We start from the raw sequence: 27,860 nt of genomic DNA on the forward strand, positions 1-27,860 counted from the left end.
AATAAATACTTATTTTCTATATGACTGGAAGAATACATTTTCTCTAATGATGAACTTCTTTTTTTGCTTATCCTTGGAGAATTTATGGTCACCAGGGGCAGAATTTGACCATTCTGTGTATTGGTCCAAGTAAATGGTACCTCATTTACTTAAAAAGACATTGAGTATAAAAGTAAATGGCTTTGCTTTAGTTCATTTTTCATGTTTTATTTGATGTTATGTATTTGATTATGAAAACAAAACATTACTTACGGAAGTCATATTTTGAAATCCCAACTATCTTAATTAACATAATTGTTTCTTTTCTCAATGATGTATAGATGAAACCAGCCTGTATAAAAGCCCTCACCCGTATATTTAAAATATCTGATCAAGATAATGATGGCACTCTCAATGATGCTGAACTCAACTTCTTTCAGGTAGCCCTCTTCTTCTTTAGGCATTTCTGTATCTTGGGGGATTTCTTGTTGAGAAAAGCTATAAAAATATTATTAGCTTAAACAATGTTATGTTGATAAGCATGTCTTTTTCATGTAAAACTGTCTTTCCCATCAAGCTATTTAAGTCTTCACCTGGGGTATAAAACTCTCCTATGCACAGGAATTGAGGGGACTCTTTGTGTCATTTCATGGTATACAGTGGGTGTATTAAAGATGACTTGAAGTTTGAACTCTGAATTATTTTTTCTTTCTTGGTTTTGTATAACATGGGTACACAAAGAGCTCTGTGTTTTAGAAATGCTATGGAGAGAGTAGGGAAAATTTCTTTCCTTCTACATATGACATGTTTTATTTATTTATTTATTTATTTATTTAAAGATTTTATTTATTCATTCAAGACAGAGATACAGAGAGAGAGAGAGAGAGCACGAGCAGGGGGAGAGGCAGAGGGAGAAGCAGGCTCCCCGCTGAGCCAGGAGCCGGATGTGGGGCTTGATCCCAGGACCCTGGGATCATGACCCGAGCCGAAGGCAGATGCTCAACCATCTGAGCCACCCAGGCGCCCCGTATGACATGTTTTAAATAAATAATGCAAAGCAGAGATGATCCTATTCTAATTTAGAATTTGGTGCTTTTTTTTGGTTACAACTGATTTAATGTTGTTTTGTAGATTAATGTTTTATATTATTTGTGGTTTTAATGCTGTTTTGTTTTTAAATTGATTTTTACGTTTTTTGCTAGAGAATTTGTTTCAATACTCCATTAGCTCCCCAAGCTCTGGAAGATGTCAAGAATGTAGTCCGGAAACATATAAGTGATGGTGTGGCTGACAGTGGATTGACATTGAAAGGTGGGTGAATGGTGTTTTCCCCCCCTTTTAAACTTGATATTTTCAAACTTTGGCAGAAGGTGAAGGTCCTAGCATTATATATACTTTAAGGAAATATTAGTATTTACTGATAGGCCTAAGATCTAACTTGGTTATTAAGAGTTAGAAGAGACAGGCCATTGATGGAGATAATTATCCTTACTGTCAGCAAAGATTAGAGGTGGGGAAATTGCTCAGATCTTAGGAATGCAGAGGTCCATCTGAGGGGCTGAGATTTCTGGGACAAACAAATTTATCTTAATATTCTTACTACTTAATAGCATCCTTTAAATATAAATTATTTTCAGGGCATTTTGTCTACCAGTCACATTTACCAAGTACAAAATGTTCCTTGTAGAACGTATTATAGAGCCACAGTGAAATAAAAGATGAAATTGAAAACCACTGTTTTCCATTATAGAAATAAATTCAGAAATCTATAAAATGACTTCATTTATTTTTATCATATAACTTAGTGAATGTCAGTGTATTCCTTGGGATGCATTTTTGGCCCTTTTATCCATTGCCATCTCTTGCTGACTTGGGTGTATATGTGAAATGATTCTGAAGTCAGCTCTGTTTCATTGACAGATTTATGAACTTTGTTTTGATTTGACCTTCGGTATGCAAAGCTGTATGCATATGTGCATGATTCTAGCTCTTGCCATTATGTGTTACATGCTTTTCTTCCTTGTGACTTTGTACCCTTATTCACATCACCTGTACTTACTGATTTTATTTCAGGTTTTCTTTTTTTACACACACTTTTTATCCAGAGAGGGAGACACGAAACTACCTGGACTGTGCTTCGACGATTTGGTTATGATGATGATCTGGATTTGACACCTGAGTATTTATTCCCCTTGTATGTACCTTTGGCTTTCTAATTGATTTTGCTTGCCAAGTATTTTTAAGTTTTATTTGGCGCACAGTTTAGGTAGGCTTTGAGCTACTCAGAACTAATTTAGATTTATAGAGAGGTTTATAGCAGGATTTGTCAACCTCAGCACTATTGATATTTTGGACCAGACAATTCTTTGTTGTAGAGTCTGCCCTGTGTATTATAGGGTGTTTAGCACATCCTTTTTTTTTTTTTTTTTTTAAAGATTTTATTTATTTATTTGACAGAGACATAGCGAGAGAGGGAACATAAGCAGGGGGAGTGGGAGAGGGAGAAGCAGGCTTCCCATCAATCAGGGAGCCTGATGCGGGGCTTGATCCCAGAATCCTGGGACCATGACCTGAGCCGAAGGCAGACGCTTAACGACTGAGCCACCCAGGCACCCCTGTTCAGCACATCCTTAGTTGCCAGTAACACCTCCTCCCCCAGCTCTGACAACTGAACACATCCAATGTCTCTAGAAATTGCCAAATGTTCCTTCAGGAGCAAAATCATCCCCAGTTGAGAGCCCCTGATTTATAGCGTGGCATAAATTTTTCCTCTTCTTCTCATGGGGAATAAGAGTATCTTTTTTTATTCATCTTACTGAGGAAGGAGATAACAGATGCTGGACAAACTTGCATTTGGAATCAAGACGTCAGTATATTGGTTCACTTCTTTCTATTAGTCCTTCTCCTCTGTAAGTTCTGTGGCCTTTTCTTAGCTCAGGATGAAATAAGTTAATTTTTCCTAAATAGCCTGTTTAGGAATTTTGTGGTTCTGTTTGTGGTTATTTTCCTCCGATAATGCTATGTGTAAGTTGTGTTTGTTTAAAACGGACCCAGTTTCACCTGAAACAGGAGACTGCCTTGCTGTGTGTTGCCTCTCCTATACCCCAGGGGGGTAGGCTTTTCAGGGAAGTGATGTCCCAATATCTGGCCTTTTGGGTCTTCAGCCTTTCTTCGTTACTTTTTCCTTGGCACATTGTCTTCATATTGTCCCTTTTTATTTTAGCATAGCACCCCTAGCTAGCTATGTAAGGGTTCAGAAAGACTCTTGTTTTTTCATTTATCATCATCATGGAGAAAGCAGAGTTCTTTCTGGTCCATTAATCGGGTCTAAGTTGAAACTTCCCTTGTTGAAGTGACTAAATCTTGGCTCAAGTAATTTCCCAGATTTTTCAATAAAAAACATATTGAATGAATGCATTTGTCCCAGGACCTTTTGTCACATTTTCTTTTCTGTGCCATTAACATGGGTGGGTAAATTCTACAGGAAGTTGCTTATTACTTTCTTAAGCGTGACAGTAAGAAAACTCCATTGCTTAGGGCTTTGTGGCTCACACTAATAGCTCTCAGTTTCTTTCATTTTCTGTAGAATAGCCTCATAGAGCTACCACTTGAATCTTTCTAGCCTTGTTATTAAACTGTCTCCTTCTGTCCTTCATACTGCTACTGGATTAGTAGATACATAAATACGTATTTGCCCATGTCACTTCCCTTAGAGCCAGGATAAAGCTCAGTCTTCTTAACATGTTATACAAGGTCATTCATGATCTGCTCTGCTCATGCTTCACTCTCTGCCTTCGTTCTAGAAGTAAATACTGCTACTAAACTATTTATAGTCTACCAATCATCAGTTGTTTCGGGCTCTAGGCTTTTGCCCAGGGATTCTCACTTTTCCCCCCTCTCTCTCCCAACCTAATTATTGCTTCTTATCCTTCAAGTCTCTCCAAGTGAGGTGATAGTGTCTCTCAGTAGGACTGACACCTTCCCACCCCCATGCCAGAGATGTCCTCTTTCGTGTGGGCCACCATAGCATCCTTGGTTTACCCATATCCACCACTTGCCTCATTCTTTTGCAATAGTGAGGTTGTCTGTCTGTGGTCTGTCTCCTACTTGACTGTGGTTCCCTCGGGGTAGGGAGCCTGTCTTGTTTTTGTGTGCCTAGTATCTAGCTAGCTCAGTGCCTTTGATTGAACTGAACTTAGGATGGGTCACAGGTCAAATCAGGCAGAAATAACCTCTTCATATCTTTTCAGCTCATTAAATGTTGACACAAGCCATAATTATGACTTACAGTTTGTTTATAAGAAGAACAAACCCATTACAGTGTAATGGTGTTACTTGTAAAATTTTTATTTCAACCTGCCCTTCAGAAATTTAAGAAAACTTTGTGTCAGCTCAGAATGAGTGTTATTACAGCTCTTGTGAGGATTGCTATTCCACTCCATTGACTTGGAATGGCTTCAGCAAAGGTATTTTATAAATGGTATCATCCCACAAAAAAAGACTTGTTGCAGTTTTATATCTGTTTCTTAAATTAAATTTTAATATTTAATTTAATGATTTATTTTACTCTTAAATTTTTTTTTTGTCAATAGGCTAAAAATACCTCCTGATTGCACTACTGAATTAAATCATCATGCATATTTGTTTCTCCAGAGCACCTTTGACAAGCATGATTTGGTAAGCTTTCAGCTGTAGTTTTCCATGATTGTAATAAAATATTTTTCTGTAAATGATTTAACTCTGTTCCCTTAGCTAGGGGATGCTCATGTCACATAGCCAAAAATTGCTCAAACTTCTTAAGTTAGACTAGCAAAAATTCTGTTTATTTACTTTTATTATTTTCTCAAGATGAAAAAGTCTAGTTTCTGATAGATTCTTATATAGGTTTTCTTATATACATGAGAAGAATTTTCTTGAGAAAATGTAAAATTTCATTTGTTTTTAGAAGCATAGCTTTACTAGACTGGGGGCTCTGTGTTTGGGAATTATTCTCTTAGGTATCTAAACATTTTGTATACTTCTTTGTATCCTCAGGATAGAGACTGTGCTTTGTCACCTGATGAGCTTAAAGATTTGTTTAAAGTTTTCCCTTACATACCGTGGGGGCCGGATGTGAATAACACAGTTTGTACAAATGAAAGAGGCTGGATAACTTACCAGGGATTTCTTTCCCAGTGGACGTGAGTACAGAGCTCACTTGTTTCCTTTAGAGTTACAGCCAGTTTAAAATTACGACGTGTCACATTCATCATTTTGTAAGTTGGTCAGGTCTTACAGAATGCTTCAATCATAACTGCCTGTGAGCAGGATTTACAGTGCCGCTGCTATGTCTAAGATGAACTTTAGATGTTCTATCAATTTATCAGGAAGGTCCTGTTTGCTTTTGGATGATGTACAGGGAAACAGTAATAAGTCTTACATCAAAACTGAACTAGATTTTAATACTTTTTTGATTAAGGGAATTGAAAACCTCATTGCTATTACACAATTCTTATACTTCCAGAATATGGGGAGAGCATATTTTACTTGACACTGAAGGCTTATTTGAGGTTTTTTGTTGTTGTTGTTGTTTGTTTTTAATTCACTTCTTAGGGTTTTTCTGCGATCTACCTACAGCATAGTTGACATTGTATCTGGGGCGCTAAGGACATCCTCTGGTCGCGCATGGTGACATTATTACTTTAGCCTTGGTGAGACTAACTTTCTCAACACCAGGACATGTTCTTTTTTTCACATCACAAGAAGGGTTAACTAATTTCAAGTGCCTTTCAGTTATTTTTGCACCTTTTGCAAACCTTTTCAGATTTAATTATCAAGTCCTCAACCAGCCAATATTTGCAGTAAGCTTTTATAACTTAGGAAGCAGATAGTATAAAATATCCTTACCCTAGATTTTATCAGCATCTCACTGCTCATCTTAGTGTAGGTATAGGAATCCCACTCTACCCCTGCCAGTCTTGCATCCCCTCCCTCTCTTCTCTTCCTGAAGAATGGCAGTGTAGGGAAACCCATGGTTGGGCACATGGGAAATTAAAGAAGTCTGACAAATAATCTGGGTCTTGTGGTAAGATTATTTGAGCTGTTGGGGATTTTTTTTTTCCTATAAATGTCCTTTAGGAACTTTTCCCATTTCCACCTCCTCCCTTTCTTAGGCTCACAACCTACTTAGACGTCCAGCGATGCCTGGAGTATTTGGGCTATCTAGGCTATTCTATATTGACTGAGCAAGAGTCTCAAGCTTCAGCCATTACAGGTAAGTATCTGGATAGTATTCAGTTCATGCTAAGAAACATTTTTTAATATTCCGGGTTCATGTGTGAAAAGAGTGAAAATAAACTCCTCTTCATTAGTCTTTCATGTCTGTACTCTGTTCTCCTAGCCATTTGGTAATTTCTTTTGAGTTCAGAGTCTTGATTTTACTGTTTATCAAAAAAGAAAGAGTAAGGGCGCCTGGGTGGCTCAGTCAGTTAAGTGTCTGCCTTCAGCTCAGGTCAATCTCAGGGTCCTGGGATCGAGCCCCGCATTGGGCTCCCTGCTCAGCGGGGGTCTGCTTCTCCCTTCATCCCTCACACCTCTCTTCACTCAAATAAATAAATAAAATCTTTAAAAAAAAAAAACTTAAAAAAGAAAGAAAAGAAAGAGTAGAGGTTTTACTTCTGGCTTACCCCTGAGGACACTCCACTGATGAACATCAGGGAGGGCTGTGGGCAGTAAATGTAATGTGCCAGTTTATCTTGTCTTTTAATTTTCTTTAGACATTAAAAACAATACCTATTAACACATAAGCCCTGTACTGAGCTGTGTATCTCTTGGTTTTGTAACCATTTTCTACACTGGGAAATCTTTCCCAGACTTTATAATTCTTGCTGAGCAATGTGCTCCACTTAAAGAATACCATAGGTATGGAAATAACAAATTAGGGAACGGATCGTTTCAAGATTTTCTTATATCCTAATTGGTGGGGGAAATGCCATATCTTACAAGAAGTCCCGGCACAAGAAGACAACCTTTTTTTTTTTTTTTTTAAAGATTTTATTTATTTGAGAGAGAGCATGAGCATGGGGGAGAGGCAGAGGGAGAGGGAGAAGCAGACTCCCCACTGAGCAGGGAGCCCACTGAGGGGCTCGATCCCAGGACCCTGGGATCATGACCTGAGCCTAAGGCAGACACTTAACGACTGAGCCACCCAGGTGCCCTGAAGACAATCAATCTTAAACTGACAGAGCAAGTACCCTTTAAAGTAGTTAACCAATTAGACAGTATTTAATTCAGCACCAAAGAGCAAGGAATGAATTCCTAGCTAGCATGAGGTTCTCTCACTCTCACAAAATATTGTAGACATCTTGCTATATCAATAAGTATAGTTTTATAGATTTTAATGTTAAATAGTGTGTCATCATATGGATGTGTGTAACTTATTGAACTATCCCATGATTGTTATGTGTGTTTTTTATCATTTTCAGTTTTTGGCTACTATAAATAGTGCCTCTGGTGAGCTTCATTGTAGTTGAATTGTGGGGTACAGCTTAAAGAGGTCTCTTTACCTCTGGAAGAGAGGCACCATTGCTCTGCTGTTGGAGCATTCTTTTCTGTTCTGCCTCTTTACAGATTTACATTTGAAAGCCAGTGAACCCCAGAGTGCATATCCCTTCCCCATTTATAAGTTCAAGATGTGCAGATTGGAGATAGCATCTTTTAATTTGTAATTTGTTATGACAGTTACTTATCACAGAAGAAAATAGATGGGATATAATGTTGGCTATATTCATTGTAGTTTTCATTCATTTTTAGGATATAATTTTCCTTATGAAAATGTGCTACTTTTTTTATGCTGAAATAAATATCATTTGGTTACCAGAAGTTCACTTTACAGCCAGCTTTCAGAAATGCGTCTTTTCCACCAAGTGAAGCCCTTCCGTATATTTAGTGCTTGGTTTCACATACAGCATGGCTGATGCACAGTATGTCTATTTATTCATCATACACTTCATAAAAATGAGAACTCACAGTGCCCTATTTTGCAGAAGATGAAATGGAGGCTCAATGAGTCTAACCAACTGAGCCACCCAGGCGCCCTTTTTTTTTTTTTTTTTCAATGAGTCTAAATGGTACATAATTAGGTTTTTTTTTTTCTTCTTAGTAACAAGAGATAAAAAAATAGACCTTCAGAAAAAACAGACTCAAAGAAATGTGTTCAGATGTAATGTAATTGGGATGAAAAACTGTGGGAAGAGTGGAGTTCTTCAGGCTCTTCTTGGAAGAAACTTAATGGTGAGAGTTCTCAGATAATAGAGCTTTATCCAACAAATTTTTATTGTTACGAGTTTACATGATTTTTTCATAGCCACTAGCTCTTTTTACTGGAGCTCAGTGGCCTGTGTATATTAGTAAAGTACAACTTAAGGGTAACGATGATCCTGTTGAACTGCCTTTATCTTTGTTTCATTGGTGTTAGCTGTCATTTGTCTTTTTTTTCCTCAGCAGTATTTAGGTGGGGGTTAAACGAATGCATATGTGAAAGCACCTGACATGGTGCTTGGCACGAAGTAAATGTACAGTAAATATTTCAGATTGAATACTGTATCTAATTCTGGCCCTGAGTAAAGAGATGGAGGTGTTTCCAGATGGGTCTCATGTCAGACCAAATTATAGCACAAGGAGAATTGCTAGCAGGTAGCTCTGTAGTACATTTTCAGTAATGTAGTTTCCTTCCTTTTCAGCTGCTCCTTTTACTTTATACAGAACAAATGCATCTTTTGTCTTAGACCTTAAGAACTAAGAAACATAAAATCAATGTCCCCTTTGTACTGATAAATAATACATAGTGTAGGGAGGAATGCCCTTTTATTTATAACACACCCACACATACATGCAGAGTGTGTGTTGATGAAAACTAGGTACTATAACTTCTTACTGTAAATATTGAGACTTTTGGTTGTTTTCAGAGGCAGAAGAAAATTCGTGATGATCATAAATCCTACTATGCGATCAACACTGTTTATGTATATGGACAAGAGAAATACTTGTTGGTAAGAAATTCTCTGGCATATAAACATTACTAATTATTAGGTATATTTTTATGTGACTCTTTGAAAACATAATTGCATTTAATATCGTGGCTATATGTAGAACTTGTGTGATTTTTTTTTCTTTCACCTGGTTTATTCACTGGAATTAATTTTAATTCCCCTGATGTGTATGGTGATCACATGGGTGTAGGTATAAGTAAAAGTTAATCTATTTGTGTGCTTAATTGTATATTATACACAATAGAAAGTAAAAACAACAAAAAAATAGCTTCTCTTTCCTCTTTCTTCCACTTTTCTTTAAAAAATTTTTTTCATCTACTGTTGACTAGAAATTAATATGAAAACCTTACCGCAGGTGCTTGGTAGTTTGTACTCTGAATCAAGTTTCATCTATTTAGCAAGAGAGGAGTATAGTTACCAAATGTGTTAGTCTAAAAAAATGGATGAAAGAAGTGCATGACTGAAAAGACACTATGAAATACAGTAGAAAGAGATTGTATGTTCTTCTTGGATCCAGTCAGTTTGGTTCAAACCCTGATCCACCATTGATTAGCTGTGTGACTCAGGCAAGTGGCTTATTCTCTCTGAGCCTGACTTTCTTATTAAGTTAGCTCATATGAGGAGTTCCTAACAAATAATAGGTACCAGAAAAAGTTCATTTCCTTTCTTTTTGGAAATAGTTTATTCTGCCAGACAGATGATCCCATTGAATTTCATACAGTTTTTCCTCTTTATGATAAACATTTTTTATCAGTTTCTTATTAAACCTTGTTTATCTCCCATTCTTCTCCTGTAAGTATAGTTCTGCTTAACTGGGTACTCAGTAAATAGAGCTGACTGTGAATTTTCCTGTCTTTATTCTTATACTGTTCTTTGTAAACTGGTATCTTTCATGCCTCTGACTATCCATGCTGTAATAGTGTTTTATTTGGAATATACTGAGTCACTTCTGACCTTGTACTTCCTCCTCAGCATAGTTGTACTGTCTTACATAACTCAGTAGTACTGAATTTTACTCTTGCTGGCTCATTGTCATAGGGGGGCTATTTCTTTAGAGGCTTTATAATAAACATTAAAAAAGGGTAGGCAGTGAAGTAGAACAAAATGACCTTAGTGTAAAGAGTCTTTTTCTTTGTTTTGTTTTTTTAAGTTGGTGAGGAGAAAATGTGGTCTGGAAGAAAGAAAATAGACTTGAAATCATATTTGAGTTCAAATTTTGGTCTGATGACTTGCTAGATGTGTTATCTTAGGCAGTTGACTTAATCTTTTTAGGCTGTCATCTTATCTATGTAGAAAGGGCCTGCCTGGCACAGGTCAGTCACTAAATGTTTGCTTCTGTAAAACCTTAATCACAGTTTTCAGTCCTCAAAATCAGAAGCTACTTGTTTTTTTGGGTTTTTTTGGGTTTTTTTATTATGTTATGTTAATCACCATACATTACATCATTAGTTTTTGATGTAGTGTTCCATGATTCATTGTTTGTGCATAACACCCAGTGCTCCATGCAGAACGTGCCCTCTTTAATACCCATCACCAGGCTAACCCATCCTCCCACCCCCCTCCCCTCTAGAACCCTCAGTTTGTCTCAGAGTCCATCGTCTCTCATGGTTCGTCTCCCCCTCCGATTTCCCCCCCTTCAAGAAGCTACTTGTTTATCTACACTTCCCACCTCTAAAAATAGCCTGAAAAGTTATGCTTAATTAGTACTTTCTTTGGAAGTCAAGCAATAATAACACATCATGATTGTAATTAAACATCAATATTATGGTATTAATGTTTCTTATCTTTTTCTTTTTACAAGTTGCATGATATTTCTGAATCGGAATTTCTAACTGAGGCTGAGATCATTTGTGATGTTGTGTGCCTGGTATATGACGTCAGTAACCCCAAATCCTTTGAATACTGCGCTAGGATTTTTAAGGTTTGTTGTTGTTCTGGTCTGTAACTCTTGGTTTGTCTGTAATTTTATATGGAGTTAAATGAAATTGTATAATGTGATGTTTTCTAACCAGGGAGAAGCAAGAAAATCACTTGTAGAGCTTTTAAAAAATACATATGGGGCGCCTGGGTGGCTCAGTTGGTTAAGCGACTGCCTTCGGCTCAGGTCATGATCCTGGAGTCCCGGGATCGAGTCCCGCATCGGGCTCCCTGCTCGGCAGGGAGTCTGCTTCTCCCTCTGACCCTCCTCCCTCTCATGCTGTCTCTCATTCTCTCTCTCTGAAAAAAAAAAAAAAAAAAATCTTTAAAAAATACATATATTTGTCCCATCTGTAAAGGCTCTGGTTTCATTCTGAGGTGGTAGAGTCCTAGACATCTGTACTTTAAAAACATTTTTTTCCACATGTGACTCTGATGGGCACCCATAATTAAGAACCTCTATATTAATGAAAGGTCTCCTTGGCCATTAGGAATGCACTTGGAGGGGCGCCTGACTGGCTCAGCCAGTGGAGCGCATGACTCTTAATGTTGGGGTTGTGAGTTCGAGCCCACATTGGGTGTAGAAATTACTTAAAAATAAAATCTTAAAAAAAAAAAAAAGCAGTGCACATGACTTATATATTGCCAGTTACACCAATAATAATAATAGAGCAAGGGGAAAAACCAGAGGCTTGAGAAGTCCTCACTTTGAGATTATCACCAAAATGCAATAAGAGTTAAAAACTGTATGCACAAAGGAATTTATTCTAGCATTGTTTTTAATAAAAAAACTAGAAATAATCCAGATGCCTAACAATAAGAGGATGGTTTACTAAATTAGGACAAAATAGGGGGCGCCTGAGTGGCTCAGTCGTTAAGCATCTGCCTTCGGCTCAGGTCATGATCCCAGGGTCCTGGGATCAAGCCCCGCATCAGGCTCCCTGCTCAGCGGGAAGCCTGCTTCTCCCTCTCCCACTCCCCCTGCTTGTGTTCCCTCTCTCGCTTTGTCTCTCGCTGTCAAATGAATAAAATAAATAAAATCTTTTAAAATTTAAAAAAAAGTAAAAATAAAAAGACAAAATAATACAGTGGAATATTAAGCAGCCATTAAAAATAATGGTTTTTGAATTCTGAAAACATGGAAGATTAAGTATTATATTTTTAAATGGCTATGTCCAGCATGGCTGCAGCTATAGAAACGTATATAAATGCATGTGCTTAAGGACAAATGATATGAAAAATGAAAATAGTGAACAAAATAATAGAATTGTGAAGCAGAAATTTTAAAAATAAAAATAATGTGCTCTAGGATAGAGGAATTTAGATGGATTTCTTTTATTTCAAAATATGGTATCTTTTTAATAAAAAATACTGATTTTTTTCAAATTGTAGTGAATCTGAAGAGTCGTTATAGGTTCGTATGGTTGCCAGCATTAGAAAATTGGCCCTGGTCTTATGAGACTGCCCTGGCCCACTGCCAGTCATTGCCTCTTAGTTTACTTTCTCTTTGAGGCTATGCTTTGCCTAGCCAGAGATAATTTTTAGTACGCATTTAATTAAATGTAGTAATTTTTTAACTTGTCATCAGATTTTGATTTTAGTTTTTATTCCGTAGCAACACTTCATGGACAGCAGAATACCTTGCTTAATCATAGCTGCAAAGTCAGACCTGCATGAAGTTAAACAAGACTATAGTATTTCACCTGCTGATTTCTGCAGGAAACACAAAATGCCTCCACCACAAGCCTTCACTTGCAATACTGCTGAAGCACCCAGTAAAGATATCTTTGTTAAACTGACAACGATGGCCATGTACCCGTAAGTACTTGCTCTGCTATCATTTTCATGTTGCATGGTTCATAATAATGTCACATGCCATGATGAGCCACGAGGGCGGAACCTTTGTCACATAGAAGTTGTTCAGCAACAGAAAGAGACTTTGTAATGAGAAGGAACAAATTTGAGTAAATGCGAGTTTGGTTTGGGTGCCATAATAAAATTACACAAAGAGTGCTTCTGACAGGATTTGTATATTTTTAAGCAGACTGTAACTATCTTAATGGGATAGTACAGTGAAACCCAACCCCCGACCCAGCATTTAAAAAATAGTCTTACTGCAGTCAAACGGGGTTGGCATCATGTTACTTTATGCTTTTAAGACATCTCCGTATGAACAAAAAGTTCATTTTAATATTTTTCTCTTGATTCATTGACCTTGAGTATGTGGAGTATTCTAAAATATTTTATGAATTTATGTTTAAATTATAGATATGTTCCAGAATATAATGTCTTTTTTAAGTGCTGTAAAAAGTAGTTGTAATTGGAATTCCTGCTATATAAATGTTTTACATTAAGTGTTACGAACCATGAATTTTATGTACATTTATTGTATATCTGTACATGCATATGCATAAGCACATAAGTGTGGACATTTTCATAGCTTACTAACTGCCTTAGAATTGCATGGTTCTTAATGGCATTCTCCTCAAGTACTGTGTGTGTATAATTCTGTTTTGTAACAAGATAGTTTTTCAGGCAGTGCGTTTCTCAGGACTTTAGCTTAATCTATTTATTATTAATTTAGTCTCTAAATTATTTTTCTTCTTATGAAAACTACGGTATAAAATAGAGTAATAAACATGGCTTCAAACTGAAGTCTTTCAGAAAGGTGTTAATTTGCGCAGATTCTTCAAATCAGAGTTAACTTTACTGCTATCCTGTTAACTAATACTTTTTAAAAAAAGGCAGCAAGCCCTTGAAATTCTATTTGTATTGGAAGACAAGTCATTCCTGTTAGTATAAGATAAACAGAACCTTATTTATGTTTTACCTTTGCTTTAAAACTCTCGTGTATGTTATCTACAGAGAGGATCATTACAGAGACAGACTCTCCCGAGACATGGGCAACACTGATAGAATAGAGAATTTGAGAAAAATCTGGGTCTTTCTAAAAACTGCTTTGTAAGTTACTTTTTCTTTATGGCTTCTGTGGGATTTTGTTGACATTTTCTTATAGATGACCAGATCTCCTTTCTTGCCGTAATTAACAATCAGTAATTATCCAGAAACGCACTGCTTGGTCAGGCTTACTGCCTAACTGTATATTACAGTGGTGTTTTTTTCTTTTTCTTTTTTTAGTTTTTACTGTGTAAATGCACTGTTTTAATCTTGTAGATAACTGTGAGTGTGTTTTCAGATCTGCATCTTTAAAACGTTTTACTGCAATTTGTGTGTGTGTGTGTGTGTGTATATGATAAATGTACATACAGGGACACTTGCTTATATGGTTAATCCCAAACTACTTCTCACGAAGCATCTCCCTGTTGCTAAGCATACTTTGCATCTCTCCTCTTTGCGGGGCGGAGCCTGTGTGTGTTGGAGAGTCAGACTGAACTGATGAAATAACAGATGGATTCCAGTATGACAGCTGGTAGCGACTTAGTAGCATTGATATGTTCCTCATCACAAGTCAGGTTTTAAAGAGGAATGTCTTGAGTCTATGAGAGTTTAAAAATTAATTCTCATTTTTCTTCATGTTGGGAATTAGGCATTATTGGGATGCTGCTAATCGCCACAACCATGCCACGGTGCAGTGTGGTCTCATCAGATCTCACAAGCTAAGCCAAGTCAGATTGGCCCAGTCCTTTGACTGAGAAGCCTTTTAAAAAAAAAGTTCAGGTGTTACAGGAAGTGCCGGCATTGATCCGTCAGGGGGCGCTCTTCTGGGTGGGTTCTGTGCCAGGGCCTCTTCAGGGTGCTGCGATGGCTTTGTGTGTCTGCTCGGCTCTGGCCACTGGGCAGTCACTGGAGACCCCCTGCTCTGGTTGTTAGGACAGAGGTGAAATAGATTGCCCCATGTGCCTGTAGCAACTAGTACAACTCCACTCAACCAGAAAGGAGTCAGAAAGCCTCCCTAAATTTCATATCTGATACCAATTGGACCCACTGTTGATTTTTACATCCTTACCCAGAGTTTCATGCTATCATACTTAGCTGCTGTGTTTTCGTAGCAGATGAAATCAACCCTCTATTTTGTTCAAGTGGAAATTTATGAAGCACTTTGATTTCCTTTGGGAGCCAGGGTGCTTGATGAATTAAAGACGATGTTGTTCATATCTCCTCAGGGTTGAATATACTCGTCTTTGACCCTTTTGTGTATTTGTCACTTTTCTCCTTCCTGGTTTTCAGGCATGTGTGTATGCTGAGGGAGGAGGGAATGGTTATTTCAATGCTAGCAAACTTTGTCCTTTTGGCGGGTGCTGTGGCTTACTCCCTTTTTCTTTTTATTAGTTTACATGAGGGTGCCATCTATTGCTGTGCATACTTGTTCCACTAAAACGCTTGTAATAATAATTCCATCCCCCCTCCAAAAAAACCAAGAGTGTTAGCTAATTTTCCTTAGGTTTTCTCTAGGGAGGGAGGAGGGAGCTATTGCTGTTTATTATATTTTTGGTAAATGTGGAATTCTGCACAACTTTAGCATGCCCCACAGTGTCCTTTTCCTTAGTGTTGCTTATGCCTAAATCTTTTTTTTTTTTTTTAAGTTGGCACACCCTAACTTGTGCCATATTTGTAAGTAAGAACTCAACTCCTGTCCTTCTGTGTGTTTTCGCAGCCATGCCCGGTTACGCTGTATGTGCACCTGCAACAGGTGTACATTTTGCATCTGTCAGAACTTCCTCAACTCAGACTTGCTGCAATCTGTAAAGAACAAAATCTTCACTGCAGTTCTTAACAGGTTCTTAACTTTATTTACTGGGTACCAGGCATTCTGTTAAAATACAAAAGAAAAAAAAAAGTGGATAACTATTTATGATACAGGTACTCACTACAAAGACCACAAGCCAACCGATGCCCAACTAACTTCCACTAAAATTCTCACCATGGTGATGATGTTTTTAGGGGACTATAAAATAAGATTTTGGATTTCTTTTTTCATGAAGGAAGTTAAAGTATCATTTATATGACAGGATGATATGTGTAGGGAGATTAAAATCTTTTGGCTGAGAGTTGTAGAAATAGATTAGGACTTTCGTAGTAACGAAAAGACACATTGATCCCAAATGTGAAACTGTACTCACTTAACGTTCAACTAATGTAACTTAATTAAAGCCATACTCATGTGAACGGTATCTTGGGTATGAAAAATCTCCGTATTATAAGTACCTGGAATGTTTATTTGAAAGAGCATGGCTTCTGGAAATGAGAATAATAGCGAACTTTGGGGATTCAAAGGAATATGGGAAAGAACAAAAGGTCTGTAGTACTGGTTTTTGAGGTCTTTATAATTGAGCCCAAAACCTGAAGTATGCTTAGAAAGTAATATGCTTTTTAGAAAGGGAAGAAAAACAAACAAACAGGATATTTACATTCCTTCAAAGCAAAGAACTTGGAAGGTTATATTCTTATTCTGGTCATGCTTCCATTGTTCAGATTTACATTCTGTGAGCATTGAAGAGCCTGTGTACTATTAATTTGTACCTACTGTAAGTTTTTGTATCTGAACGTGAATGAGTGCTTTGAAATTGACATTCAGCTGTCATTGGGAGCTGATCAAGCTAAATAGATTTTGGTTAGAAATGGGTCCATTCTTTGTCTTACTGCTGGCCTCTCACTGGAGGCTAGGCTCTGGCTGTAGGATAGTTTGTGTCCACCAGCAAAAATAGTAGATGTGGCTATGAAGCAGTGAGACTATTTTTAGTGTGGGTCAGAAACTGATTTTCAAGGCATTCTAAAAAGAGTTTCGATGACATTTTGAGCACTAGCAGCTCTGGAATAAGAATGCAGCCGTCTCAGGTGACTGCTTTGAAGGGACTGCCACACCAATTTGGTGGTAAAGTTCTGCCTCTGTCCTCTGAATGGCATCTTAGAAAGTAGTAACACAGATTCTCTCATGACGACTGTCTGAGAAAATGCAAGGCTAGTTCAAACCAAACAACATGCAGGAGCTCCGGTGTTGGAAATGGTAGAGTCAGAAGAGATTGCAGAACTCATCTGGCCTAACCTCCCATCAGAATGCCTTCCTGAAAGCCTTCCTGTGGAGAGTTCTGTTTATCTGCTGATGGCTTTCCTCCTTGGAGAGGGTTTTTGCTTTTGCCTTTGCTCTTTATTTTTCTTTTTTAACTAAAATGATTTCCCTATAACTTTCTCTCCTTTAGTTTTAGTTCTGCCCTTTAGAACAACATACGACTATTCTACTCCCTCTTCAACCTAGCAATCCTTCAGACATTTGAAGACGGCCATCATGTCTCCCCTAATTTTCTCTTCTCCAGGTAGAACATCCCCATTTCTTTCAGCCTTTTCTTAAATTAGATGGTTTAGTGACCTCATCAGTCCTGGTTGTCCTCGTCTGAAAGCCCTTTGGGTTTTCAGAGTTCCTCTTAAAAGAGGTGCCACTGAGAATGGAGAGCAGTGCTCCAGGTGTGATGGGACAAGTCCTGTTCCACAGTAAGGACAGCACCTGTCTGCTGCGTGAAGTAACGTTAGCAGCCCCATCCCACTGTTGGTGCATATAAATCTTGGGGTTCATTGAAATCAGATTTTTTTTTCATATGAGGTACTATTAAGGCAGCGTCCCCTCCTCTCTAATTTTGTACTTGACTCTTTGAATCTAAACACAGATACATATGTATCTCTATTAAATGTCATATTCTTCTTTTTGATCCATTTGTTCTAGCTCAGTCATTTCAAACATTATTTCTGTCATTTGTCCCATTATATATCTCTCTTGGCATTGTGTCATTTGCAAACTTGGTAGATATGTCTTCTTTATTGTTCAAGTTATTGATAAAAATAATGTTGAATACCAAGAGATTGGAGAGAGAGAGGAAGCCAAAGCCAGCAAGCCCTGAAGTATTCCCTTGGAGATCTCTTTTCCCAAAGACATAGGTTTAAAATTCTTGGGGAAAGATTATTCTATAAATTAAAAATATTTTATTATCCAGTCCATATTTTATCTTATTATCTTACAAGAGATTTCACAGAGGGCTTTTTTGAAATCAGTATGTAATTTCTAACACATTCCTCTGATCTACCAATGTAGTAATTTTGTCTAAATAGGAAGTGACATCTATTTGGTGTCTTATTCTCGGTGAACCCACCTTGGCTCCTAATAATTGCTAATCAAAAACCATCTATTTTACTTACCTTGTAAGATCTTGAGTGTCCATATTTGCAGATTGATTCATTGCCTGCATCTTTAGTGACAATTTTATTCTTAGGTCAGTTTAGTCAGCTTCCAAATGGAAAAGGTTGGGTGTGTATTAATGAATGAGCTTGCTCATGGTAAAGTACTCTGTACAATGATCTTTGAAGACAAATCAGCATATCTTGTCATATCAGTTTATAAACTAGAACTAATTTAATGGTAATGTCAGCATACATCCCGACATCTAGTAATCAAGAATGGAATGAATGAAAAAGATAAGGAGGGAAACCGGTGTACCTTTCAAAGAACTCCTTCCTGATTCCTTGTAGTGTGTCAAAATTTTATAGAAGTACAGTGGAAATTTAGTTCTGTATTGAAGTTTCCCCTAGTTTACAGAAGGATGTAGACAAGGGAGATGGGGGTGGAGCCCCAGAACTTAGGCACCTACAAGGTCTGGATGGGTAATGTCAATGCATGAAGGTGGCCAAGTATGAGAAGTGAGAGACATAGGGACCGTGCCAGCCCCTGTCTAAAAGAGGCAGCCACGACTCAGCTCTGGCCATTTGTTGTTGTCCAGGCTGGCTGTTGCCAGGTCTTCTGATTCTATGAGACACTAGACATCAGGATTTTTATGTGAAATTTCCTGCTATTCAAATAATGGCAAGTAAATTTAAATCTTTAAAAGTACTGATCAGAATAAAACATGTTTACAGGCCACCAGCTTGCAACTTCAGTCTTCAGATATGGCCTAGAGTTGTGAAATTGCAGGCAAAAGGAAAAAAAAGAAGAAAAAAGGAAGAAAGAAAGAAAAGAAAAAGAAAAGAAAAAAACATACACCCAAGGAATGAAACTGTCTCTTTCCCCTTCCCACCAACCAAGTTCTACTCCCTTTTACATGAAGAATCTGAAAAAGTCGGGGGTGATAGGGTCACCTTCTTTCTCTACTACCCCTCAGGTTGTGGCAGCCTTTGGTGGTTGGTCACCATTGGTTCCCCATGCTAGATAAATCTTGTTATAAAGCAGAAAAAGGATTGCTTAATTGGGTAAAAGTCACTTAGGAATTTTTCACTGTAATTCAGTATGGAGGAGTCTCACTCAACACTAAGCCTTAAGTCTCTGGTTTTAGAAATCTGCCACATCTCATGTTTGATTTAGAAGTATAAAAGAGTAGTTTTAAAGTTTTTATTTAAGCAAAAAGTTTCATTAAATGTCTGCAAAGAAATTAATAGACGGGTATTGGTACATACATGTTGATCTCAAATTTAATGTCTTATTTTAGTGTGCTTGTTAACATGTTGGTTGTTGAAATAAATCACTTCCAGAGATAGTACATGTTTGAGGCCACATTCTCCCTTTACCTCCCTCTGCCTCTGTGATTTATTCACTCAAATACCTAAGTACCTGCTTTAGATAGGATCCTGCTGTGAGCTGGGGCAGAATATGAAGATGAAGAAGATAAGGACCTGCCTTTAAGTGCCTTTCTAAGTACTATGTTATTAAAAAATTTTTCCTTAGGGGCGCCTAGGTGGCTCAGTCGTTAAGCGTCTGCCTTCGGCTCAGGTCATGATCCCAGGGTCCTGGGATCGAGCTCCGCATCGGGCTCCCTGCTCGGCGGGAAGCCTGGTTCTCCCTCTCCCACTCTCCCTGCTTGTGTTCCTGCTCTCACTATCTCTCTCTCTCTCTCTGTCAAATAAATAAAATCTTTAAAAAAAGAATTTTTTTTTCCTTAAACTTTGGTTATGTTTTCAGTAACCTTAGTCCCTCAGGCTACAAAAGGAAGTGCTATAACCTGATCATGAGAGGATTTAAGCCTAATAATTTATATTTAGGCAGTTCCCACAGATTCATTTCTGAAATTATCCGTTTTTTCCCTAGCTATCTGTCTTTGACCAGTAAATATTGTCCTCCCCTTTTTTTGAGCTTATTTGCTGACAGTACATATTTTAAGTAGAGAGTAGTAATGTTTTTTTCTTTTTAATGTAATTGAATATATATTTATTTCAAGATGTGAGAAAAGTGTTAAACTATGTATCTGACATGTAACTTTGTTCTCTAGTAATTATGGTCTCACCCTTGTGATCTGAACAGGTTTGTTTTTCTTTAGAACAGTTTATGAATAACTGGAATTATTTGAATTTAAATACATTTGGAAGATGATTAATATCTGGTCAGATGATTTTAATCTTTGGCAATGCTATTACACTATTTCAAATAGTGTAAATTATGGTACTGGGAAAATATACCTTCTGATTATATTTGAAATTACCTTTTTGATCTGAAAGTGTTAAAATGATTATGTAAGAGTGAGCTGGATTGTTGGTTTGAACTACCCAGGGTTTTAGTTATCAAGTATTTATTATTCTGAATTCAGAAGACTCCTACTTTGCATGACGATGTTACTGTACTCTAGTGTGCTGTGGACTTTAATTTGTCCTTTCCTTTAGGTGTTCATTTTAATTTGTATGTCTGTGTCACTTAGTCATTTTTTAACTTCTCTCAGTCCCTATTCCAGCTAATTTCTGTGTGTAATCCTCCCACTTCTCCTAACCTATAATTTAATCACAATTGTTTATTTTATAATTTATTATTTTGATGTGATTTTCTTTAATACATATTTTGGTTTTAGGATTTCTTTCATCCCATTTTATTATTTGCATCAGCCATATAAATTATTTGTTCATGTTACTTCTTAAGTTCAGTAGCAGCATTTTACTTTAGCAACCAAGTGCATAGTTCACAGTGAGTATTTACAGTGACCCAAAGGTATGATGGACAGTCATTGTACCCATTGAATTTTTTGCCCAATTTCTTTAATGCATTTTTAAAATTGGGTGTATGTGGCATTTATTTTAAGCCATTTATTAATGATATTTGCCCATATTGCTTTAATAATCACCTAACTTGTTCCTTAATAGGAGCCCGTTTTTTGAAGAAAGGATTTTATTATTGTCACGGTGAAATGAACTGCCTTTTCATAGGATTGCCTTATGAAGAGGATAGGTACCTAGAAATCTTAATGTTCTAGAGAGTCTTCTGGGAATGTAAGAGTTCTTAGGATATTATGTTATAGTAAACTATTGTATCCAACAAAGTCTGTCCTGTGTTTTAGTTTCATATGAAACTTCTGTGTTCCCTTGTATCAAGGTCCTTACAAGGCTTTTCTTTTAATTAGGATACATAGTCATGTTTAAAATTATACAAGAGCTTCTGTTTTAGATTCTCATTAAGTAAGCCGCTGCTTGCTTATGCGTTTTAAATTTTTTGCCGTTGGTTAGAATATTAAAGGATGCCACAAGGTGGAGTTTGCCTGTTCTGATCTTTAAGTATCAGTAGGTAACATATAGATATTATGTGTTTCCCATGTATCTACGATCATCTATAAATTTTGGTTCTTCTAATGCTTGGTGAAGCATTTCTTGACATTGATGCACACTTACGTCCTTTTCCAAAGTATGTTACTATTTAGGCATGCTCAGTTAACAGCTTTCTTATGATTTGTGTTGCAGTTCATCTTTGTTGAATACAATATTTTGACTTCTTAACCTATCTTGAGAAATACCTTATTAAAAGATTTCATGCCTACTAGTTCAATTAGAAGAATTGTCATTATTAAAATTATTATTAAGAGTAATGGCATTATTATTAGAAATGAATGTAAAAGATACTTCACCAGGCAAAAACAAAACACCAAGAAAACAATGGGAGGAATAAAAGCAGGGAGGCCCAGGGGCACCTGGGTGGCTCAGTCGGTTAAGCGTCTCCCTTCAGCTCAGGTCATGATCCCAAGGTCCTGGGATCGAGCCCCACGTCGGGCTCCCTGCTCAGCGGGGAGTCTGCTTCTCCCTCTGCCTCTGCCGATCCCCCTGCTTAAGCTCGCTCTTTCTCCCTCAAATAAATAAAATCTTTAAAAAAAAAAAAAAAGGGGGAGGCCCAGAAGGCTTTAAAAAGCAAGTGAAATATTTAAAAACAGAACACTTAACTACAATTTTGGTGACCTCGGTACAGTTTTCAACTTGAGCTATGTAATTGCAACTAGGAAAAAGCTGTATGTACTGTCTATGAGCCCTAGTAACTAGGTTCCATGCATTACAGTTATGTAGGCGGTTGCAAAGTATTAACTTAAAAATTCCTACTTGAAATACATATGTGGATAGAATTATAAAATTAGAAGAATATTCATATTCCTGCATCTGTGCACCTCTGCTTTGGGTTTGGAAAGGAGCGGGTGGTGAGGTGAAAAGAATGTAATCTAGGAAATTCACATCTATTTCTGCAAAGTTGCATGGGACGGCTGGTAAACGTGCCTGGTGGGACTGCTCTTCCCGCAGTCTTAGTGCGCTGCTCTTGAGTTCGGTCCACTGAACTTTTCTTTCCTCCTCATGAGAGCCTGCAACTGACATCTGGACCTTTCTGGATTCTCTCCCTTCCTTAAATTGTAATTTTTGCAGACTTTTAGGTCTCTGCAATATAGTCTATATACCTGAGATATAAAGTCCTGGGACACGTTATAAAAAACAATATTAAAAATACCCTATATGGGAATAGCTAGAATGGTTTAATTCCATTGAGCCCTTTAGAATTTGATTATTTTGTTTCTAAATATTGTAACTGATACCATTCCTTTTATTACTGGTCAAATACATTGAACCAATAAAGATTTTAACTCATGTTCTTTCTTACATATGTCATAAATTGCAGAGTGAATCAAAAGTATCTTGTATGCCTTCTTTAAGACATTCTGTGCAAAGGTACATAGGAATTGTGGTCACTCTGTTATATGCCTTGTTCACACAGACACTTCTTAATTTAAGCCTTTATTGCCTGAAGTTTGAAACCTCCCCTTCTCTCTACCTTATTAAGTAGCAGCGTAGGGGTGCGTGGCTGGCTCGGTCAGTAGAGCATGCAACTTTTGATCACCAGGTTGTGAGTTCAAGCCCCACATTAGGCGTGGAGCCTACTTTAAAAAAAAAAACAAAAGCGCTTGTCATCTGATTGACATATGAGCCCTCAGCACTTCTAAGCAGAAAGCCAGCATCCAATATGGAAGAATTTTCCATCTCAGAACTTAGAAGCTCTGACAAGTTTCAGATGATTAATTAAGGATTATATTCCAGCATTTAGTCATTATTTCTTATGTTCTAAAAAGAGATACTGCTGATCTAAATTATTGTACATAGAGAAGGAAAATGTGATTCTGTTATATCAATAGATTTTTTATTTTATTTTTATTTTTTAAGATTTTATTTATTTGTCAGCGAGCGAGCGAGTGAGACAAGCAGGGGGAGAGGCAGAGGGAGAAGCAGGCTCCCCACTGAGCAGGGAGCCCGATGCGGGGCTCCATCCCAGGACCCTGGGACCATGACCTGAGCCGAAAGCAGATGCTTAACGACTGAGCCGAAAGCAGATGCTTAACGACTGAGCCACCCAGGCGCCCCTCAATAGGTTTTTTAAAAAGAATCTTTATACACACACATGCACACAGATTTTTGAACTTGTAATATTCATTTTTGGGAAGTCTCTTAAGGAAACTATACTAAATACAGAGAAAAATCTTACGTAGAAGGATATTCATCCCTTTAGTTATAGTCACCAGTAAATGGAGACAGCCACCCATAGGGGAATCGGATATAATAAAGCTGTTTAAAATGATGTTTCTGTAATTTACATAATAGTAAATTTTTAAAAGGATATAAAATTATATAAATTATACACATTATGTTTGCAGCTATGTCAGAAACACATAGGAAAAGTCTAAAAGGAAATACCCTAAGTATTAGTTGCCTTAGGTGATGGGACTCTAGGCCTTTTTTTTTCTTCCTACTTTTATTTTCCTCGTATCTTATAATGAGCATATATTACCTTTTTGACAGTAAAAAAATAATAATAAACTAAAAAGAAAAAAGTATGCCATAAGATAATTTATTCTAAAATGATATTTTATGTGAGTCATTTTGAAAAAATTATACTTTTGAATTGTGGAAGAATTATTTTTGCTTGAGTTTTGAAATGAACTAGGAAGCAGCTTTATGAAACTATTACTCTGCTTCAGCTTGAGACCTGAAATGACAAACATGGCTCAGTTCTCATACGTATGGAATACAACTAAGATCGTCACACTGTTCTCTGTTCAGGTGCTGTCAGTCAGCTAAGCAGTGACAGCTCTTAAATGCACATGCTAACAGCATAAAATAGGTCTCTAAGTAGACTTCCAGGTCTATAGGTGTCTTAAATAACCACTATAAGGTTGATGGAGTCATTGAAGTATATCTTATGAGTTAGTAGTTGCCTTAAGTTTTAAACTGGCTATATCTTCACCATGTGTCTATATTGTTTCTCATATATAAATATGAATTGCGGTTCTGCCTATGGAAGGCTATACTATAGCTTGTGGAAAACAGTCATTACTATCTTGAAATGCAAAAGTAAACTAAGCAATAAAGTCAGAATATATTATTTCATGAATGGTAATACTTGCTTCCAATACAACAAAGGGAGCTGTGTGAAACGGATTCCATACTTGAAAAATATTTATGAGAAATCGTTTTGACTGACTTTAAGGTGATGACAGCTAGCTTTAATCCTAGTCCTTTTCTTCCCCAAATTAAAAAATAAATGTAAAAAAAAACTTTTAAAAATCCTCCATCAGTGAAGATGCATAAAAATCAGAGAGAGACCAAAGCCGAAGCAGAAGCTCTACTGCCCTTTTAGCCTGTGTTCTCACTTTAAATTCTATGCATCTCTATTGATTTGGAGTTACACACTTTGAAACTCTCATCATAGGTCTCTGATAGTCCATGAGTTTGGAGTGTTGGACTCAATTTTTTGCAGATGTATGTTTACAGTTGTTGGTAGTCTGCAGTCAGAAGCATCAGTACATTTTGTGACTAATAGTTGTTAGCCTCATTTTGAATGAATACCTATGATCACCACCTACCGTCAGGTACTGTTTAGGGACTGGGTTCCAGGGCTTCTCTTAGTGTTTCAGACCTACCAGGACCAGCCTCGCAGGGATATATAGAGAATGTATATAACAGCCTTAGGTTTTCTTGCCTGGTATGTGAGTGTTTTTAAAAAGTACCCATAGATTTTTTTTTTTTTTTTTGGAAGTTTGGCAATTTGTTACAGAATACATTTATTTTAAATATAGAAAGCACGAGATGCATCATATTAGGGTGGCAACTCAATTTCTGTGTGGGATGTTTAATTGAGAGATGTTATTTTCAGTCCCCTTCTTTTGTGAGCTCTGCTGTGAACTGCAAACTGTGTGCATGTGTATAAAAGGTTAAGAGCCCGGGTAGCTGAGTGGGGTGCCATGCTGTTAGCCAAGGACGAAGGCAGGATTACTCACCAGGTGCACGCCGTCAGCTCTGTAGAAGATTCTATCTTCATGGAGTCATCCCATGGTCCACTTTGTCTTGAAGCCAGGTAACATTTCCCACAACCAGTGGGTTGGCCTTGTTGGGGTTTTTCCAACTGGAAAAACTGAAACCTACGAATTTTCTTCCCTAACTTGAAATAAATCAATCAATAAAACATTGCCTGTTGGAGGAACTAACTCACAAGGTGGCATGAACCTGTGTTATCACTTTGCTTTTGTAAAATAATATGTCAGGAGTGATTTTTTTTTTTCTTTTTCTTTTCTTTTTTTTTTTAGGAACTGGGGAGAATAAGAAATTGGAGTGCTGTGTGTTGTTTTGCCATGGTGATAAGCATGGAGCACTCTGGCTTGTATTATAGACTTGTTTCTAGGATGGGCAGATTGCATTTTGTGATAACTAATCCGATCGTCACTCTATTACTGAGGCGAAGTCGTTTTGTACAATTGATATTCTTGGCTCTTAACTCTTTTGCATATGTCAGTGTCCTGGTCTTTTAACGATGTCTGACTTTTGCTTCAAATCTGTTTGTTTCTTAGTTGTAAAATAACCTGAACTAGACAGTCTAAGCTCTTAATTCTGTAAGTTTTCTACATCTTCTCAATTGTGCTCATTTAACTAAAACTCCAGTGACACTTGAATAAAATATTCCAACTTTTGCTTTCAAGCGTTATCCTCTTTCTGGTAAGCTGTCATACTTGAGACTCTTGAGGGTGCTTAGCAGTGTCATTAACTGAGCATGCTCACAAACTCAGTTTGTGGTACAGGCTGTCCCTGTTCTTGTCATGAATAATATGGCTTCTTTTATGTCATTTACCTTTCAGTCCATCATGTTACATGATGTCCTTTAGTTCGTACCATTGTCACTGCCTGTCTAATATCAGGGTTGGTTTTTGGGGGGTTTTTTTGTTTGTTTTATTTTTAATTTTCTTTCTTTAACCAGCAGTAACCCAATTAATGTGAACTGGTAAATCTTCCCCATACCCTTTGGGATTTTTTTGGTAAATTTTTATGGGGCTCAGTGTTTCCAAAGTTGATTTTAAGCATTGCTCTTAGAAAAGTATGGTCACTTGTCACTTAACTGCTTACATGATAGCTTTTGATTCCTGGGCACAGGAGATCACATATTAAGTTCCATGAAATGGACTCTCAAGATTGTAAGATCTTGGTTCTACCTCTCAGTTTGAAGGACCGTGGTGGGATTAAAAAGTAATAGGTTGATTCGTCTATGTTCTCCATTTCCCATGTGAAGAAAATGTCTAAAATTTTAGATGTTGATTACTCCCAAGTAGTAGCTAATTATAAAGACATTCGTCTTTATTAATGTCTTCATTATGTCTTAAGATAATGATTATCTAAGCGATGTACATGTGGCTATATTGATAAATGTTTTTGGTAAGCATTACTGTATGCAATTAGCCTGACAAGTGTGCTAATACTTCCCTAAAAGTAGACTGTTAATATAATTGGTATTTTCATACTAATCATGTTTTGAACATTAATTATATTTTCTGACTACAGGCACGTGACACAAGCTGACCTCAAGAGCTCCACGTTTTGGCTTCGAGCAAGTTTTGGTGCTACTGTTTTTGCAGTTTTGGGTTTTGCTATGTACAAAGCATTGTTGAAACAGCGATGATTTAAAAAAAAAATACTGGCCCTACCAAAAACAAATACTTTTATGTATTTATGTATGCTTTAAATTCTGCTAGAAATATTGAGATATTTATACATGCAGAGTTACTTTATTAATATTTGTAATTCATGCATAAGAGTATTTTAATGATAGTTATAACTGCAGTATTGGCTAGCATATGGAAAGAAAGAGCTTAACAGCCAAACTAAAATGGCTAAATTTCAGAGGCCAAAAGGGAATATTTTGTAAATAATGTACATATTCAGGCAAGATATGGTCTCCCAAACTGAATTCTAGAAATGATGTTTCTAGATGTTTCTACGTGGTATTGTTAGTGTTCGGTTGGCTCACTCTCCTAGATCTAAGTCAGCTCAGAGATTGTATTTACTCATGGATCACTTATTTATTTCACATTTTACTCAGAATGATCCTTTGGGTTCTTTAAAGAACACCAGGCACAATTTGCCATTTTCTCTCCATTTTTAAAAACAGATGCGTCCTGGTCAGCTCACACCTCTCTTTCAGTCACTCGTTGGTAGGCCAGCCTCAAAGCTGTCGTGCCGTGTAGGAAGTTGCATAGCTGAGTGAAGTGCTTCTTGAAGGAAGGGAGTGAGTTAAAGGCAGTTAGCTGGGGCATTACCTATATGATTATGTTGCTTCCTTTGTCTGTATGTGGAATTTTATAGCCCTTTCAATCAAATGAGAAAAAAGATTTGTATATTATCAATGTTTTTAGTTTAAATAAACAGTCACCATTACTACTACTGAATTTCCTC

The 27,860-nt window shown here is 37.1% G+C and overlaps 1 protein-coding gene across 7 annotated transcripts in view; it reads left to right on the forward strand.

Annotated features, from left to right (window-relative positions):
- RHOT1 (ras homolog family member T1) overlaps positions 1 to 27,853 on the forward strand; it is a 61,385-nt gene extending 33,532 nt beyond the window's left edge. Inside the window, exons 9-22 of one of the 7 annotated variants that reach the window (XR_004924972.2) lie at positions 321 to 419; positions 1,182 to 1,290; positions 2,053 to 2,173; positions 4,572 to 4,656; positions 5,014 to 5,159; positions 6,132 to 6,232; positions 8,120 to 8,250; positions 8,925 to 9,008; positions 10,810 to 10,929; positions 12,541 to 12,743; positions 13,791 to 13,886; positions 15,541 to 15,663; positions 17,084 to 17,197; positions 26,970 to 27,144. Coding sequence is in view for 5 of the 7 variants with exons in the window: in XM_036116909.2 (XP_035972802.1) it covers positions 321 to 419; positions 1,182 to 1,290; positions 2,053 to 2,173; positions 4,572 to 4,656; positions 5,014 to 5,159; positions 6,132 to 6,232; positions 8,120 to 8,250; positions 8,925 to 9,008; positions 10,810 to 10,929; positions 12,541 to 12,743; positions 13,791 to 13,886; positions 15,541 to 15,663; positions 26,970 to 27,087 (1,536 nt within the window). In the remaining 2 variants the exon portion in view is untranslated. Of the gene's footprint in view, positions 1 to 320; positions 420 to 1,181; positions 1,291 to 2,052; positions 2,174 to 4,571; positions 4,657 to 5,013; positions 5,160 to 6,131; positions 6,233 to 8,119; positions 8,251 to 8,924; positions 9,009 to 10,809; positions 10,930 to 12,540; positions 12,744 to 13,790; positions 13,887 to 15,540; positions 15,664 to 17,083; positions 17,198 to 18,785; positions 19,223 to 20,128; positions 26,116 to 26,969 lie in introns of those variants that run through there. The other 6 variants (XR_013444337.1, XM_036116909.2, XM_078063406.1 and 3 more) reach the window with 6 other exon arrangements.
- The last annotated feature ends 7 nt before the right edge of the window (positions 27,854 to 27,860 follow it).

This window comes from Halichoerus grypus, chromosome 2 (genome assembly GCF_964656455.1).
Source record: "Halichoerus grypus chromosome 2, mHalGry1.hap1.1, whole genome shotgun sequence".
Taxonomy (NCBI): domain Eukaryota; kingdom Metazoa; phylum Chordata; class Mammalia; order Carnivora; family Phocidae; genus Halichoerus; species Halichoerus grypus.